We start from the raw sequence: 19,738 nt of genomic DNA on the forward strand, positions 1-19,738 counted from the left end.
TACACTGGGAGAAAATACATATACATCTACAGTATAACTGTAATATAATATTATAGTTACAATAATCATACCAACTGATAACAGCTGTATGAAAACTACAATAAAAGTGATCAATTAATAATTGGGACTGTGGAGGCAGAATAAATCAGACTAAGGTAATCAGACTGTCACTGAGAGATCCAGCATTATACTGCAGGTTAATTATTCATTTTAAGATGGTGATGAATAACTTGTTTTATTTTAAGGTCAACCTTCCCAGTCATGTTTCCAGACATCCATTAGCAGCCATGAGAAACATTACATTCTCTGAAATATTTGATCTAAACTGAGTACTATTCACTGTGAAACCATCATCTCATTTAAAATACAAGATTTATCACAGGATTTGTAACAGTTTGCATGGTTTATGCCGTTCAAAATTTCATCTCAGGTATCCAGAAACTAAAAGACACCTGTCAGACTCAGGATCTTTCTTTCTCTTAGTGTTTTTCTTTAATCTAGCGTGACAATTAAAGCCGTGACACCAACAATGTAATGTAAAAACCTTTCACTCCTGGGCATGGTGGTGGAAAGTAAGTACATTTACTCAAATACTGTACTTAAGTGCAAATTTGAGACTTGAGTATTCTATTTTAAGGTGCTTTATACATTTTCTCCACTACATTTCAGAGGCAAATATTGAACTTTTTTACTTATACTTTTCAGATTATTAAAGCAAAATTGAATCAACTAATACATTTAGATGAATTATTATCGATTAAGTATATAATACATAAAGAATTAGCCCCACATTCACCAGCTGCAACATCAAAGTGATGCTTATACATTAATGCATCACTAATTATAATCCAAATAATATAACATATATTATTCTGAAATGGGCCATTCTGCATAATGAGTACTTTTATATTTTGATGCTCATACTTTTGTACTTTTACTTAAGTAAAATATCTGAGTACTTCTTCCACCACTTTGGCAGTTTTCTTTTCTCAACAGTCTTAGGTCATCTTATGAATACAGTTTACACAATACACATGCCATTTCATTTGAAATATTATACACAAATAGTCTATTTAATGCACTTGATTTACTGTCCACCATTTTCTGTGAGTGTCCAAAGTGTCAGAGTGTGACATCTATCTTCTATAAAGTAGTGCCCTCAAAGATTCCTACAATGGAACACAACCGTTTTTTGCTAACAATCCCACAATGCAACTTCTCACATTTAAAAGATGTCAGTGATGAGGATGATTAATTGGTGTCCATATTTACAGCTCCCTGCATAGTAAACTATTGAGTGTATCTTATATAGGGAGGAGTGAACAAGATTTGGAACACAGTCATTAAGTCCTAAAGACGCTGATCAGTTGAACCCTGAACACATCGTTATCTGGTTTGAATGCTGCTGTTGAGTTACAAATGTATTGGAGAACTAATCCAATGAAGCACAATGTGAGCGCTGACGATGTGATCGAGATTAATGTGTTTGGTTCATTCGACTGATAAGTTGCTAAACACTCAAGTGGCTTTTGTTGTTTTTGTTTCTGAGCACCGTGTCATCTCATTCACCAGAGGCTTAAGGGAGCTCAAACCAGTTTGACTTTTATTGGCCTTTATCATGCCAACTCTGCACGCGATAGACGACAATAGCTCACCACATGAAAGCTGCCTAATGACTTCCTGTAATCCATCTTCAGAAAGAGTGTTGCAACAGTCCTTTAACTAACCTGTTCCTGTTGCGAGATACACCTGCTGCAACACACAGGGCTTGGCCTTCTCTGTGCTTTGCTTTATGATATCAAACCGCCGAATGAAACAAACATTCATTCCCGGAAAGAGAGAAAAAAAAACTAGACGGAGAGGAAGACCAAGTGGAAATCTGAGGCCGCAGCTGCAGTGTGAAAGGGAATCTTTCAACTGCAGCACAGATGGGCCTCTGGGAGGAGTTATATTCAGAGGAAGCTTCACCTCATGCCACTGCCGGGCTTCTTGGCGACCGCTGAGTGGGTGTGGCTTCGTTTTTAGGACAAAATCATCTTGGGACAGGTTCCTCAAGCAAAGCTGAAACGAGATGGCGGAAGGGACAGAGTGAAATGTCTTCAGAACAGAAAAAGTAGGAGGATAGTTAACTGAATATATTTTGGACTGATGGTCTGACAAAAAAAGGAATTTAAAGATGCCATTTTGGGCTCTGGAAAATTACAATTGAAATCTGTCCCGATATTTGTTAGACAAACCATTTACTCAACTGATTGAGACCATAACCCTAACCCATTTCATTAAATATCAATACAATCTTGTCTACATGTTCTACAATCAATATGAAACCTGATTCTCCCAGTTACATGGCTGTACAGTTAAACATGGACATGCAACACTGTTAAAAGTTTCATGTCTGTTGTTTTAATCCCCCCAGTTTTTAAACTGTAGTATTATGCTTATCAGTTTCTGGTCTGGTCCCATCAGTATCAGACTGATAATGGCCTCTATGAGTGTTATTAGTCCATGTCGGTCTCTATGTCCTTGTCCCATGGTGCAGGTCAAAAAAACATTTACACAGTAGCCGTGTAGCCGGTAGCGAGGATTAACAACATCTCTGTTACTTATTAAATTGTGATGCACTTTAATCTTTTTTAAATCTGCAGCTATTTTCAATTTGGAGTGTAGAGGGACTATTTAATCCCACCTTCACTGTTTTCATTAGAATCTGTTGCACCATCATTTTTGGGAGAAAGAGGGGCAAATTGCTGTTTTCTGTTCCTCTCAGTAAGAGGTCTATGGCCATGTCATTCATTTCAGTCTACAATCAATAGCCACAATGCAAATATTTTACTGAATTATTACTTTTGGCATGCAGATAGAAAGGTTCTGATCAAGTGTAGCTGAAAGGAACTCGTTTGTTAATGTAATAAGAGCGCCTGTGACTGGAAATGCTGTAAGATGTATGCCTGTATGAAACAAAGCTATAGTCATGTCTTTAGCCAGTGAGCTTTCAAACTTACATACGAGTCCATTCTCAATTCTTCATAAACATGCATCTCTGTCGATGTTATCAAGAGAAGCTTGTCTCAAATTTAGCCTGTCTTTCATCTGGGGATTAGCACTCTCTCAGTTACATTTCACCACCATCCCAACATCTCAGTGTTTGTTAACAAAGGCTAATAAGCGAAATATTACGTTTCACTGCCAGCAGAGTGTTGCCATGACAACAAGCCACCGATGTCACCGTGAATGGGTGACTCTCGTCAAGCTGCACCGCCTTCGGTATCCCAGAATCCTCCTCTTTTCTTCCGAGGCGGCCGCGGGCCCCCTTTCCCCAGGTGTACACCTCCCCATCTGTGGAGAGCAGGAGGAGAAGGCGCTGGTCACCGTTACTCAGGATGAATTAATCCATGAAAATCTTTAACTGACAGCTCTGTCTCTCCTGCAGTGGCAGCACAATGGCTCTATCTAGAGGAAGTTGAACAAAGACTCCCTCAGCAAAGGAAACCTACATGCATGGCTGCCACTGCTGGCTTTCTCCCCGGGGAGCCAATCGCTGGCACAATATGACTTTTTAGCAATTTACCCTCAAAACACACTTACAAACATGCACACATCTGTTACATATCTTTAAACCATGTGTTTAAAGAACCAGACCAATGGATTTGTATGTTTAGCCCATTAGCTAAAAACCCTGTATAGTTTACATTACTGCTAACCATACCATATGTTCCATGTAACCGTTAAACCTTCAGTTTATTTTAGTTTGCCATGAAAATAAACTTACAGAGACTTGAAACATGTTTGAGCAACAAAATCCATCACATTGAGCATTTAATTAGCTCTGTTTTTGAGCTAAAGTTCCATTACTGTTGTGTGGTCACATAGTGGCTCACAGGGACTGTTTGAAACTGGGTGACTCTCATTAAAATCCTCCTCTTTTCTTCCAAAGCAGATAAACCACAGATATCTGAGAAATGTTTTCTCAGCTCAGAACTGAGATGAACACTGTTGTGTTTACTTGTGCAACTACTACTCATACAGTGGGGCTCGAAAGTTTGGGCACCCCAGGTAAAAATTTGTATTAATGTGCATAAAGAAGCCAAGAAAAGATGGAAAAATCTCCAAAAGGCATCAAATGACAGATTAGAAATTCTTATAATATGTCAAAAAAAGTTAGATTTTATTTCCATCATTTACACTTTCAAAATAACAGAAAACAAAAAATGGCGTCTGCAAAAGTTTGGGCACCCTGCAGAGTTAATACCTTGTACTGCCCCCTTTGGCAAGTATCACAGCTTGTAAACGCTTTTTGTAGCCAGCCAAGAGTCTTTCAGTTCTTGTTTGAGGTATCTTCGCCCATTCTTCCTTACAAAAGTCTTCCAGTTCCGTGAGATTTCTGGTCTGTCTGTCACGCACTGCTCTTTTAAGGTCTATCCATAGATTTTCAATTCTGTTGAGGTCACTGTGAAGGCCATGGCAAAACCTTCAGTTTACGCCTCTTGATGTAATCCACCGTGGATTTTGAGGTGTGTTTAGGATCATTATCCATTTGTAGAAGCCATCCTCTCTTTAACTTCAGCTTTTTCACAGATGGCATCAAGTTAGCGTCCAAAATTTGCTGAAATGTTATTGAATCCATTTTTCCTTCTACTCGTGAAATGTTCCCTGTGCCACTGGCTGCAATACAACCCCAAAGCATGATTGATCCACCCCATGCTTAACAGTTGGACAGAGGTTCTTTTCATTACATTCTGACTCTTTCTTCTCCAAACGTGCCTTTGCACATTCTGGCCAAAAAGTTCTATTTTAACCTCATCGGTCCACAGAACTTGTTTCCACAATGCATCAGGCTTGTCTATATGTTCATTTGCAAACTTCAAACGCTGATTTTTGTGGTGAGGACGTAGAAGAGGTTTTCTTCTGATGACTCTTCCATGAAGACCATATTTGTTAAAGTATCTCTTTATAGTGGAATGGTGTACCACAACTCCAGTGTCTGCCAGATCTTTCTGGATGGATTGTGTAGTCAAATGTGGGTTTTGACTTGCTTTTCTCACAATCCTGTGAGCTGTTATGTCTGATATTTTTCTTGGTCTTCCAGATCTTGCTTTAACTTCCATTGTTCCTGATGACTGCCATTTCTTAATTACATTCCGAACAGAGGATATTGGCATCTGAAAACGCTTTGCTATCTTCTTATAGCCTTCTCCTGCTTTGTGAGCGTCAACTATTTTCAGTTTTCTAGACAACTGCTTAGAAGAACCCATGGTGCTGATTGTTGGGGCAAGGTCAGATGAGTCTGGGCATTTAAAACCTTTGAGATTGACATCACCTGGTCTTTCCAGACGATGATTGAGAACAATCCATGACACTGTCAGGTCTCAGCTTTCCAAAGGGGGCGGTGCATGCTATAAACTCTGCAGGGTGCCCAAACTTTTGCATACGCCATTTTTTGTTTTCTGTTATTTTGAAAGTGTAAATGATGGAAATAAAATCTAACTTTTTTTTGACATATTATAAGAATGTCTAATCTATCATTTAATGCCTTTTGGAGATTTTTCCATCTTTTCTTGGCTTCTTTATGCACATTAATACAAATTTTTACCTGGGGTGCCCAAACTTTCGAGCCCCACTGTACATAAAAACTTTTTTAAGTCAGGGATTGAAAATGAGGGAAAATAAGAGGTTGTCATTTTGGAAAATTCTTGTTTTTAGTGCAAGTGCTTGTTGGAAACTCTACTGATTTGAGAGAGGGTGTTGTTGGGTTTACCTCTCATTTACAGCATAGCAGCAGAGAAGGAAGCATGATACTTGGCTACAATGTAAGGACAGTGACAAAGTGAAAAAAACGCTGTATAATGAACAACTTAAAGGACTTAAAGGACTCTGTGTGTGCAGACTGTGCTTGATTGATATCTCCCTAGTCTCACATTATCAGACCTATCTCCACAGCACTGTGTCAGCGATGGAGTATGGTCTGGCTACACCACCTATTTATTCTGGGATAGGGGAAAAAACGCTCTGGCTTGTATGTATTTCTTTATACCAATCACAACTGTCCTGGGCACCACTAAGCCCTGATAGTGGAAATAGCAAGCGGGGAGGGACATCCAGCGTGTCTTTTACGTACCAGATGTCAGGCTTTAATTCCAGCAATTTACATCCATTAAGCCAGAGTAATATTTCCCTAACCCTCCTGTTAGCTTTGTTGTCATTCTTGATAGTTCAAGTTATCCGGTGACCTCTCATACACCCCAGCCTTCAACCTGTGGAGGAGTTTTTGACCTTTATAAACTGGGATGGTCACTTCTACTCACCAGATCTGATAGCTAAGGTGAAAGCGTCTCCACATGCAGCCATGGTGATGCCCTGCAGTCCAGGCACCGGATAGGGAACACGGCTGCTACGACGGGAGCTACAGCCCATCTGGCCATGCTGGTTGCTGCCAAAGGTAAAACACTGACCCCTTTCTGGAAAATAGGGGGTAAAAATGTTTCATTGTTAAAAATCACGAGTGTTACTTTGACACAATAAATATCAGATTTATTTATTGCCCTTGTTTTATGCCTGAGGTGCTGTAAAAAGTACTTTTCACATGTTAGTTTAGCTTCAGCACTTTAAGGCAGAAGGAGAAGTGTTCTCTCCAAGTAGCGTTTCACTCAATCTGGTGCTGCAAGAACCTAGAAAACTAGTTTGGCTGGCGCAATTGAAACAGTGACCTTCTCTTATTTCATATCATTATGGAAGCATCACTCAGAGATGCATAATTTCAAATGAGTCTGGTTAAAATTTTATATTTATAATGGGAATAGTTTACCTGTAACAGCAACAGAATGTGCTGTCCCAATGTCAATGTGAACAATCTTCTCACTGTTGAGTGGAGCTGACTGGACAGGAGTGAAAGAATGGACTTCTTCCACCTGATTGGAGGGATTTGGTTCCTCTCCAGCTGTTATCTTATCCAGCCCAAGCTTGTTGAACCTGACCACAACAAAACAACAAAATCAAGGTACTTATAACAGAGGAACAGAGACATTTGTATAAATATTCTCTTAAACCACATCTTCAATATACAATAAATATGTATCGCTAAACCCTCTAACATTTTTTATTCCGGTTTCCTTGTCTGCTGCAGATAGCTGCAAAGACGCAGGTATCTCAACAATGCTGCATACTGAGACCTGAAATGAACACTGTTGTGTTTACTGTCCTACTCTTACACAACTCTACATCCTGTCCAAAACCTCTCTGAGAGACGCAGATTACCAATGACAGAAAAATGTTTGTCATTTTAGGAGAATGCTGCCTCACGGGTTGTGCACCAGGAAAGTATCTCTGCCCAATCTATCGCCACCCCATGCACACAAACAAGTTTATACATATATGTCTCATGTCAGTCAGTGACATGTTTATTGAGACTAATGGCCATAGTTTTGTGTGGGAAAATATATTGTAATTACCTGTTGCTTCCACATGTCACAATGCTGTACTGGGTGCTGATAGTCATGGAACAGTCCACTCCACACATCACTCTTTGGGCCTCAAATTCCACAGGTAAACACACCTGCTGTGGAGAGTTGTGGGTGTCTTGGGTGCCAAGCCCGAGGCGACCTTCCAGACAGAAGAACAGATGCAAGCATAGAGACCCAACAATCAAGCTGTGTACTGAGATGCTCCTGTCATAAATCAGTCACATACAAACAAACACAAACAGATAAGATAGATTTGAAAACAACCCGTTCATTTATGATATACCATTGTCTCCTCTTCCCCAGGCAAATACTTCTCTTTCATTTGTCACAGCGAGTACGTGGGAAGCACCACATGACACCTGAACCAGCTCGTAGCCGAGGAGTGCCTCAACTATCTTGGGCTGAGTACAAAAACAGAGTCAGAGAAAATACATGTCATCATTGTCATGTTGACAGAGTAGGGACTGGTAGCCCAGTATTTAATGTGTATACAACATGACTGCAACTGGTTCGAATCAAAATAGAAACCTTAGTTTAATGTCACATTACTCTCTCTCCCCTCGTTTCCTGTCTGCCTCTCTACCTCTCTACTGTCAACTGTCCATCAAAGGTGCCAAAATGCATTCACAGGGACCAAAAATGTCCTTTTGAATGAAGTTTTTTTGAATGTCAGATTTTTTTCTTGTAAAGGCATGTTTTTTCATAATTTAGGACATTTCTCACAGCACATCACAGCACGGAAAAATAGATCTAGATCTGCCAGTTTCTTAGGTACGAATACAGTCTAATGTAATACAAATGGTTGTAATGGAAAGTTCTGACTAAACTGTATTATCATTTTGGAGGATAAAGTTTGTAGTGCTGTTTAACTGTACTGCATTACAGTATACTGAGAGGTATTTCTAATATTTAGAAAATATTAAACCACCAGCAGAACTACATGATAACCTACAGCATGTCTGACTGCAGGGAGCCAGGTTCTATTCAGCTCAAGACTATTTGTTCTAGGAGACGGGTCAAGCCTAAGCAAAATAGAAAAGCACATAAGAAGCTGGGTCTAGACTAGTTTAATGATAGCCAGACAGATTATTCTAAGAGGATGGAGGAATGAAGGGTTGCCGTCAATCCAGGAGTGGGCTTGTTAAATAGCTAGAGTGGCAGCGTTTGGAAAAATGTCATATAAACAGTTTGCAAGATTGAATCTCTACATTAGAAAATTCGGAAGGTACGATCTTAGTCTGTCTGCAGGGCTACTAAGAAGCCAGGTACTATGGAGAGGGGTAAACTATGTGCTCATTGTTTTATCACCTATGCAGTACATAATATGTCTTTTACAGTTTATAGTCTATTTTGTTATTATTTTATTATATTGTCTTGAATATTATGGCTATTATTTTATCTTGTCTAAGGAAGTGTACCTAAATTAACAACCACGGCCTACAATATATGTGGTGATGACGAGTGGGGCGGATGTGTTCATGTTGTAAATTGTAAATGTTTTGTATTTTATAAAAAAAAAAAGAAAAGAAAAACAAACTGTCAATCCCATACAGAAACACCAGCAGAACTTATTGCAGGACTGTTGTATTAGACTGAATTACATTTAGTTAGGTGTATCTAATAAACTGCCAACTGAGTGTTCATTTAATATGAGTATATTTTCTTCTGAACAATGGACACGTACCTGTGTTACATCATTAAAGTTACCGTGTCCTAGGCAGCCGTTACTCCCACTACCAAACGTCATGATAATGCCCCTGTCTGCAAATTGAAAATAAAAAAGGGATTAAAGACACTATTAGTTGATAAATGTAGGTGTATTATTTTGTAGGCCAACGCAATGCTTCTAATCCTCATCTAGGAAACGCTAATCTGAGTCAGTACAGTGAAAAGTGATGAAAGAGAGGCAACTGAGCTGAGAGGAAGGGTCTTTAATCCTGTGTTATCTGCTTTGCAATGCTGGAAGGACTGACAACAGCCTCCTGAAGCACACTGACTAACAGCACCACAGTTTGAGCTCAAGGAAAACTACTTCCGAACTGCTAGGCAAGCATAGAAAGGTTTGTTTTACAAGTGGATACATGCTATCTGATCTGGAAAAAGAGCTGACTGTATACACACTTTCATATCACACTACTACACTATTTTCATATACAATATCAGTACGTTCAAATGCTGCCTCAGTGTTTTACAGCCATGTGGTGCAGCGTGTGAGGGCAGAAAACAGAGATCCCTGCTGAACTAACTGAGCAGGGGTGTGATGGCTATGATAGTTATAAAAAGCAGCCGGCCCACCAACCTGTCATGCAGGTGGTAAAAAGATCACCGCAGGATACAGACTTGATGGTGACTCCAGACTGACCCTCAAGAAAACGGGAAATGAACTGAGGCTGCATCTGCTCCACCACACCGGGCAGACTAGCCTCACCAGACCCCACTGATGGAGTCTGTTACAATAAAGGATTATTAGTCTTAATGGGGGCAAAACAGTGATAATGTAACTGTTAACTGGAAAACATAAGCAACTAAACATGTTAAAGCAAGAATCCATCATATCATACACCATTAGGAAGCGTCAATCTGTGATGTTCAACACCTTCCAGCTGTTATTTTATTATAAATTTCTACAGAAATTCGGATCCAAAAACATGTTGTTTTTTTAGCACATCGGTGGTGGCTGTTTGCACTGAAGCAACTGCTGGTGTAGTATTTTCCCCTCTAATGTGGCTGTTGAGTCTACAAAGAAGCTCTCTGAGGGGCTGACACCAAAACCAGATTTGAACCATTGATATTTTTGATAGCTGAAAAGAGATAACTGAACTAGCTAGTTGTAAAAGCGCTAAGCTGTTTATGGGCAGTTATCTGTGAGAATACGAAAAAAGACATCATCGTACATCAACAGGTTGACCCAGGAGTGCAGAGTAATCACAGCTGTTCCTTGATAGTGGGTCAGGAAGGATTTTTCCTTTATATTGCATGAATTTGAGAAATTATGAAAGCTGCATTGTAAACAAGTCTAAAATACACAGACCTCCCACGTAATCAGACGGCCAGACTTGGTCACCCCCATCTTCTGAGTGCGGCCCAGAGACACTTGAAGCACCTCAGTGTTGAGCATCGGAAGGCGGAGAGGCGCTGAGATCCCACTTCCCCACGTGTACACTGACGACAGCGGGAGGGAATGCACCTTCCCTGATCCTAAACCCACAGATCCATCTGTGCATGCCCAAGAAATAATCAATCAAATGTGTAATTAACGTAGGCCTACAGTGATCTACCTGGTGCAGCTAGTTCTGTTGTCAAATAATGGTGTTATGTGCCTGACCTCTGGACCTGTTGGTAGGAACTCTCCCTCCTGGTCTACCATGATGACCAGTTTGCACGGCAGACAATGGTTTCTCAATCCTGGAAGATAGAAAATGAAAAACATTCTTTACACTCTTTATAAAATCTTAATCTCAAATCATGTGCATCAAAACGCCTGTCTAATCATTAGTGATACATTAAGGCAGTACCTGCGCATTTTGACATTGCCTATATCTGTGAAGAGATTAAGGAGGGGCCTGATGCATATGGGAAGAGCCATTATTTCATTGAGTTGAGGCCGTTTGGATGGATCCAGATTGAGCATGTTGAGGATGAGCTGTCGGAGCTCTGGGCTGTACCGGTCTGAAATTGGAGCAAATGTTCCGCTCATGATCTTCAGAACGAGGGCAGGTAGATTCTGAAAGCAAAATTAAATAGGGTTATACAGTAAAATTACAAAACGTATTAGAAATATGTGAAAAATCCCCAATCATCTTCCCAAAATCCCTGCCAAAAGAATAAGATTTTCACATTAGTACCACACTTTAAAATTGGTAGTGATATTTCAAAAGCTTACACAAATGTAGTATTATTTAAATCACTTCAACCAAGTAAGCAAGGGATTCTTGTAAATAAAATGTTTTTCGTACAGCTGCCTCAAAGGCTCTCTTAAGGCTCGCTAGCTCATAGAGCACACAGCCCAAAGCCCAGATGTCACTCTTCTGGTTATACGGCTTCCCCTCACACAGCTCTGGCGAGATGTAACATGGGGTCCCGACCACCTGCAGAGTGAAAAGAAGGAGGAATTGATGATTTGTGCCAACACGTTAGGATTCAACATATGAGGTTATATATGTTGCTGATATAATCACGGTTCCAAACCAAAAGCAAATCAGCTCACCGTGTAAGCTTTGCTCTTGCTGACAAGGATTTTAGAGATGCCAAAGTCACCGATTTTGACGATCATCTGGTGCTTGTCAAGAAGAATATTCTGCGTCTTAAGGTCTCTGTGCAAAATAAGTTTGTTGTGGACGTGGTACAGGGCAAGTAAGATTTGTACAAAGAAGTGAAGGATGGTGTCCTCGTCCAGCAGAGAGTTACAGCGCTTCTGTATGTAATCGGCCAAGGTTCCACCTGCATGAAAAACAGCGAATGGGATACCTTTGTATTTCAAATATCAATATATCAGTCTTAATAAGCTGTAGCGGTTCCACCTGCAAATCAAGCAACAGACTGCAAGCACGAGAGAATGTAATTTAGAAAGATAATCCATAGCTTTAGAAGCTTTGACAGCAAAGGTTTGGTCTTTAACCTGAACACAGAAACAGCTAAAAGTTTTGTTTTGCTGCAGAAATTTGGACCAATTGATGGCGATCTACCTTTCTTTACACCTTTCATAACTATATATACATATATTTATATATAAAAGAAATGTTACCTAATCACCTCAAAACAACACCATGCAGATTGAAATTAGATGTTGATATGGGAAAAAGAAAAGGTATGGAGCCCTACAGCACTAAACCATGGCAACAGTGAACCGTTAGACAATGAACAAAAGGGGGTTGAGTAATAAGATATTACAGTAAGCTTACCTGGTGCATACTCCATAGCTATCATGAGGGCCTTGTCTTCCAGGAAGTTCTCATAGTACTCTATGATATTTGGATGGTTGAGCAGTTTCAGGACCTGGCACTCGTTCTGAGCCGCCAGGCGTTCATCTCGTGACATCTGCTCCACTGGGATCTCCTTCAGGATGACAAAGGCCCCGTCGCCGCGCCTGCGGCACAGGTGAACAATCCTGACAGGGGAGGAAAATGGAGAGAAATTAGATGTATACATTGTTCCATAAACAATATAGAAGCTAGTGGGATGGTTGTTGGTAGTTTAATTCTGCTGTGACAGTGTTACTGAGCACTGGCACTAGTTTTGTTTTTGACATAAGCATCTTGTATGATTTGAAGAAAAAAATAATGTAAAGAAAAGTTGATGAGCATGACAGTGAACCACTTGTGTAAAAGTACTTGTATCCTTTATTTATGTATACCTTTTGCACTAAAATGCTTTAAATATTTGAAATTAAGAACTGGGTCTAGAAAGTGGAATTCCATGCACTACTAGTGTTGTTGTCCACTTTTAAAAGGGGAAATAATACTCACTGGGGGGATGGATAGGGAGGTGAGGGTGGGTAGGATTTGGGTATTTTACTACAGATACTTTATTTATGTTTTAGTTGTGGAACCCAATAAAAAGACTTAAAAAAAGAAGAAATTGGGGAAATAATGTAGGCCGAAAAGGACCCACAAACATGGGGCTTCCATTCGCTTATTATGTGTGAGGAAGAGTAGTGGGTGTTTCGCTCTGGAAGTCTAGACTAGTCACAAAATCACTTTCAAAAACAATCACTGCACATTTAACACGAATAAAGACGTCATGTACAATAATGTAAATTTACATTATTTTCATTATGTTGCAGTTAATTGCAAGTTGATAATGCTAAGTTAATTTTTGTCACATAGGCTCATTAAAACTCATAAGTTATGTTACGACTGTACCTGTATAAGTGTTTAGTGTCAAATTTTTATCTACAAAGTAACTGGTATAACTTCATGTAAATGTAGCTAGTTGTGTAGAAAATACAACAGTACCCTCTGAAATGTTGTATATGGTCTGACAAAGTGGGAATACTCAAGTAGAGTACCACTTTGACAATGTACAGTTGTACAGTAACGTTACAGGACCTGAGTGAATATACCTTATGACGTTTTAAATACACTGGAAAATGAGTATGAAAAAATATAAAGTAGTAACGTTATGCTAATGTTTAGGATACATCTAGTTACAGTATACAGTATGTTTGAAGTAACCTTTCCAGCAACTTGCTATCTTTAAATAACATCTTTGTCTTTCAAATGTTAAGTAACGTTATAGCAACTAGCTAGCTAGCTAGTAATTCAAAGTGATGTGAATGCAATAACTCAGATGCTAACCTAACCAAAAGTTAATTTATAGCTAACCTAGCTACAACAAAAATAAACCTTTGAAAAAGAAAAGCCACACAAACTGTAAATGACAAAGCCCACAAAGTTTGTTTAGAAATAAAAAGCCCAGAGTAGCGTTGGCATTAAGATTATTCACACAGCTCCTTTTAAATAACCTATTTTTTAAACCGTTAGCGTTACTTTTCCAGACATGTTTTCTTCTTCTGAGGGCGGCGCACATTTGACGTGTCCCGTTACATTTTAGTTCTAGCGTTCCTATTTTACGCCTGACAACACCGTATTTTCTCACATACGTCGGTATAACAGATGTGTGTAACACAAAACAGCTACGAAGTGTTAATAAACTCAGAGGTTACCCGAAAGCTCCTCTTCCGACAACTTTGATTTTCTCATACTTCTCCATCACTGCTCCCAAACCAAAGAATTTCCGTAGACGGGCTTTGTCCCAAACCTTTCCGCTGTCGCCAGGCAACCCGTTCCAACTACTATAGGAAGCGACGAGGGACAAAAAGGTGAAGGGTTAAACCGTGCTCTAATGCATCCATGGGATAAACTCTACTGCCATACACACTAATCTGAAAAAATAGAGGCTCACAAAAGTTACAGTGGGTGGCAAATATCTCAATACATGTTTTCAGTCACAGAGAAAGAGATTTAGAGACAGAAAAAGAGAGCAAGCCAACAATACTTTGAAGAGTAGATAACAATTAAAAAATATTTTTTAAAGTTTAGGTTTCAGGGTAGCTGTCAGTCATCTAATGTTTAATAGAAGTTGGGAGATGTAACACAAAAATGCCTCTAAACACAATTCTGGCCTGGCATCAATTGAGATTCTGTGACAAGTCTGGAAGAGAGCCATTCGTGGTCAAGATGTTCCTGAAATATTAATATAATTGATCAACCATGCAGAAAAACATGTGCTTGAAGTCACAGCTGTAAAAAGAAGAAAAATAAGTTAATAATATTAATAAATAAATAAATAAATAATAACTAAAGTTAATAATACCAATAGTTCACTTTCATTTTCCCACCTGACTTTGACTTATTTAAGCAAACAATTCAATAAATACACCAAAACATGAAATTGTTTTGATGTTACTATTTTAAGTAGCTGTAGCTTATCTATTATTGTTAATTTGAAGAATATCACACCACATTTTGTGACCAAATTATGCAAGAATGCAGAGAAATCCAAGGGGTTTACTTACTATTTCATGGCACTGTAAGTACAAGTCATGGCAATAATAAGATAATATACATAAACAGCTGGAGGTACCTGATATGAAAAAGTGTACAATATAAATCAGATACAGTATGTACAGTACACCATAGGTCAGATATGTAACATGTCAGGCCATGAAAGCAGAAGGAAGAAAACACTTAAAGTAGGAAAAGTACAGGTGTTATTACTGATGGCGCTGTTCTATTCAAGTGTTGCAGTACGTCATGGCAGTGTGACAGTGCAACCTGTGCCAGTTATAGCGACAAGTCAAAATGTCTGCATTGAAAAGGGCCTATTAAATAGAGTCATTTCTATGTGCCCATCTTTTCTTCCCTCAGTTTTAATGGCCTGACTTGTTACAGCACATTTCTGAATATATTTACTCTGGTTATGGTTTGTTTAGCCTTGCTTGAAATATTTTTTAAAGTCGGTGACTTTGTTTCTTTAACCATCAGAACATGTATACTTGTACAGCTGTACTGAACACCACACAAATCAAAGAAATCAGCAAAGAATAAGAGCGAGCAATGTGGCTTTATTTTGTTATGCTTAATGTTATAATTTTCATTTTTTCCACTAACAGCAATTTAGCTTGAAGTCTTCAGATTTAGTATTCACGATAAAGGAAAGATCAAATCCAACACATAACTTTTCCTTTCTGAAAAGTGACTCACTATTTTAGGTTACAAACCAAGTTATTGCTTTTGTCATACGTTATGTGATTTTATTAGTACTGACATATCCAAAATGTCTTCAGCACAGTGCTGTCCAACAACAGGAAACAAATAAAATGAAGTGAAAACTGAAATGGAGACAGTGAGGCAGTGAGAGAAACAGTGAGACAGATGAGATTAGTGTAGCGTCTTGAGCATGGACTTTACATCCAGACGCCTGTTGATTATAAAGCGCCTTCCCCTCGTCTGATATAAGCAGGAAGAAGGCTACATGAACACTGTTTCCCCTCTCAGCCACGATGGGGATAATAAATGCTTTGTGCTGTGACAAAGCCTGCTCTGTGTTGGGCTGGAGTACATACCTCCACTATTATCATCAATCTGAAATAATGATATATCACCACAAACAGTGATCTTCATGTAATTTAACCTTTTCTCTAGGCCTACAATTTGCAGTTTTTTTTCAAGTGAAGCTATGCAGAGGGAAGATAGGTGAGTAGGTAGTTTATCAAACAATAGTTTGCTTTTTCTCAGGGATATAATATCTCAAAGGAGCACCTAAAGGAGCCTTGCAGTATATGTGGCAGACTTCTCAGACCAGCTCAGTGACATATTTGGCCTTGTGTTGCTGTCAGAGATCTTTCTCCAATCGAACAGTCAGTGACCAGGAATGCACTGTGTAGGACAGTGAAACTGATGCTAAACCCCAGGTATGATCCATTAATCTATGGAGATTTCTCGAGACATGACAGGAAGTTGTGGGTGGTTATATCATCACAGCAATGCGTTCACCTCTTTCTCTCTCATCTTTAACAGAGGCCTTTTTCACACAGGACACATTTCACATTATGACATTACACAGCAGGAAAAACACGTGTTTTATTAATCAAATTAATGAATTGTTAATGATGTGAGTAACACGTGCTTTTCCTACTGTTACAAGTCTCTCTCAACATATTATATAGGCTTTGTAAGCATTAGAACATATTTTTGCATATGTATGTGTGTGTGGTACTTCTTTGTTCTTGCTATGTAAGTTTTCCCCTATTTACTTGATGTTTCTTGTTTTACAGTAGGCTGTTTGTTTTTTGTCAAGCACCTTGCAAGCCTAGCAGTAAAAACTTGACAAATTTGGGATTACAAACACAGTATGGACATAATCAATTATTTTAACCAATGTCAAAAACAGTTTGAAAACATATGTAATTTACAAATAACCCTTATTTTTACCTGCAGTAGAAAAGTGCTGTATTACTGCTCAAGAATAAAACTAAATCTCCCCCTGACCAAAGACACACCAATTTTTGTTTGGCCGTTTACATAATGATTGTCTTAAGCTGGTTTAAATCCTACTTGGCAGAAATAACTTTCTCTGTGAAACTAGGTACTAAGTCCTCTCCAGTGGGTATTACATTTGGCGTCCCCCAAGGATCAGTTCTTGGCCCCCTGTTATTCTCCCTATACATGCTGTCCTTTGGTTCTATCCTTGAAAAGCACAACTTATATTACCACTGCTATGCTGATGATACACAACTGTACTTACCCATCTCCCCTAGTTGCACTTCATCTATTAATACAATCTTTAGCTGTTTGGAGGACATTGAATCCTGGATGGCAGCAAACTTCCTCCAGTTGAATACAAAGAAAACTGAGATGATTTTATTTGGATCCCCCACCACTACAAAAAACCTGAGCAATGCCCTTGGCCCTTGGTCATCAAATTTGCAGAGTGAGGTCAGAAACCTAGGTGTTCTCTTCGACAGCTCTCCTAATTTTAATAAACAAGTCAGCTCTGTTGTTAAAGGTAGTGTTTATCAGCTCAGAACAGTAGCTAAGCTGAAATACGTTTTACCTAAGAATGATCTTGAAACAATAATTCATGCTTTTATTACCTTACGTTTAGACTACTGCAACTCACTATCACAGGCCTAACCCAATATAATTTAAATAGACTCCAATTAGTCCAGAATGCTGCTGCAGGACTCCTCACTGGCACCAAAAAGTATGACCACATAACTGCCATCTTAGCTGAGCTTCATTGGTTGCCAGTGAAATTCAGAATACATTTTAAAGTTTTACTTTTTGTTTTTAAAGCACTCCATGGTCAAGCCCCTCTGTATATTTCTGATCTCCTGTCCACTTACTCTGCTGCCAGGTCACTCAGCTCCACAACCCACCAACTCCTTGTCATCCCCCAGACACGCCTAACAACCAGAGGGGACCGAGCCTTTTCTGTAGTAGCCCCCAAACTCTGGAATTCCCTCCCACCCCATATCAAATCCTGTAACACAATTGCCAGTTTTAAATCAAACCTGAAGATGCACTTTTACTCTCTTGCTTTTAACTCCGTTTAATTCCTTTTTTTTTTCTTCTTTTTTTCAGTCACTAGGATACAGAATTTGGAGAACAGAATTTGGATTTCATGTGGCGGGAGTATGGTGTGCATGAAATAAGCATCAGCCTTGGGAAGGTTCTGAGGCAAATAGACAGTGGGAATGTGTGACTTTTTCTAGTGCTGTATTTAAATGTTTCTTTTTTGTTCTATTGTTGTTTTATTCTATGTTATTTTATTTGACTTTACCTTTGCCTAATTATATTCATGGAGTCTTGCACACATGATTATGTATTTTCAAGGCATACTGTTTCTGCCTTCCCTGCTCTAGCTGTAAAGCACTTTGGGTCAACTGTTGTTCGTTTAAATGTGCTATACAAATAAAATGACTTGACTTGCCTTGACTACAATGCAGTCGCTGGAAATCAATTAACCCGTAGATTTTCTCTCTTGCAGACTTGTAGAGTCTCTTTACAGTAGCCATTTCTCAACAGCCCTAGGAAAGAAAAATCACCCCAAAATCAATAAGGTTCAGTGCTGAGCTAGGCACAAACACATGATATAGGAAGGCCTTCTGAACAGCTCAACAGTCTCTGGTGTTTGCTGTGGCCTGAGTGCAATATGAAACCTTTTGCATCTTCTGTCTGAAATCCTGAGCTGTTTCTTTGTATAATGCCAGCTGTGAGTAATTACAGGGTTGTGTGATAAAACTATGAGAGCAAAATGTTTTCATTCTTTCACACTATACCAAATAAACACAGGTAGGGCAACCAGGAAACACAAGAAGTGATATTAAGTTACATTTTTCTCTCTAACCACAGGGTGTCTTGTTACAGAGAGCCATGTACTCAACTGATATAAGTCAAAGATATACGATTAGTCCAAGTGTCTCTCTCTCTCTCTGACACATAACACACATGATGTGCAACTGTGTTTCAGAATTAAAGGAGTTGCAGCCTTATTAATCACAAGGGAATTTTCTATCACAACTCAACAATCACTATCTCAGAGAGGTCTTCCTGGAGGTTTTTGGAGAGAGATGCCACCAAGTGGTTTGATGAAGAACTGGTAGTCACTGAGCTGAAAAACAGAATCATTACAGTCATTATGAAATACTATCTCTTTACATGAGGTTTTGCCGCCATCTTGTGGTGTCTTTTCACACCGTAGACTATACTCAAACTCTTGTCCTATTACAGTAATACTGTAGCTTTGGTAGCTAAGTATTATTTAAGGATATTTGCCTTTATTTGACAGTGGAGTTTGATTTGAGAGGTAACAGGAAATAAGAGGAGAGGGGGTTGGGTGACCTGGTGCAACAAGTTGTGGAAGAAGTACTAAAGGAAGTAAAAGTAGCAATACGACAGTGTAAAAGTACTCCTGCATTTAAAATCATACTTAAGTTAAAGTACATAAGTAGCATCAAAATATACTTTAAAATCTACCTAAAAGTACTCAGAGTCATCACTAATGTTGCAGCTGGTAAAGATGGAGCTATCTATTTATATTTCTTACATACTGCCGGGTATATAATAATCACAATCATAATTTATTAGTTGATTTATATTTTGTATTTTATTTATTTTGTAATTAGTAACTAGTATTGTCAAATACATGTAGTTGAGTAAAACGTATAATATTGGCTTGAGTGAATATATTTAGTTACATTCCACCACTGCATTCGACAAATCCCCCTGGCCAGAATCACACTACTAACTCCTCCTCAACCCCAAACATGAAAGCAC

At 38.9% G+C, this 19,738-nt stretch overlaps 1 protein-coding gene across 2 annotated transcripts; it reads right to left on the bottom strand.

Annotated features, from left to right (window-relative positions):
* Positions 1-219: 219 nt before the first annotated feature.
* Positions 220-14,230, bottom strand: nek8 (NIMA-related kinase 8). 2 transcript variants are annotated; one of them, XM_078245472.1, is made up of 15 exons: positions 14,122-14,230; positions 12,359-12,564; positions 11,665-11,897; positions 11,414-11,545; positions 10,973-11,181; positions 10,783-10,862; positions 10,489-10,673; positions 9,757-9,904; positions 9,142-9,218; positions 7,741-7,858; positions 7,446-7,596; positions 6,803-6,966; positions 6,303-6,455; positions 3,178-3,336; positions 220-2,061 (listed from the first exon to the last, which is right to left on the bottom strand). In XM_078245472.1, exons 1-15 carry the CDS (start codon positions 14,166-14,168, stop codon positions 2,033-2,035), a joined length of 2,091 nt encoding a protein of 696 aa, XP_078101598.1. In that variant the 5' UTR covers positions 14,169-14,230; the 3' UTR covers positions 220-2,032. The 2 variants fall into 2 exon arrangements, with proteins under 2 accessions (XP_078101598.1, XP_078101600.1); XM_078245474.1 differs by lacking the exon at positions 3,178-3,336.
* Positions 14,231-19,738: the final 5,508 nt, after the last annotated feature.

The sequence above is a fragment of the Sander vitreus genome, chromosome 3 (assembly GCF_031162955.1).
Source record: "Sander vitreus isolate 19-12246 chromosome 3, sanVit1, whole genome shotgun sequence".
Classification (NCBI taxonomy): Eukaryota; Metazoa; Chordata; class Actinopteri; order Perciformes; family Percidae; genus Sander; species Sander vitreus.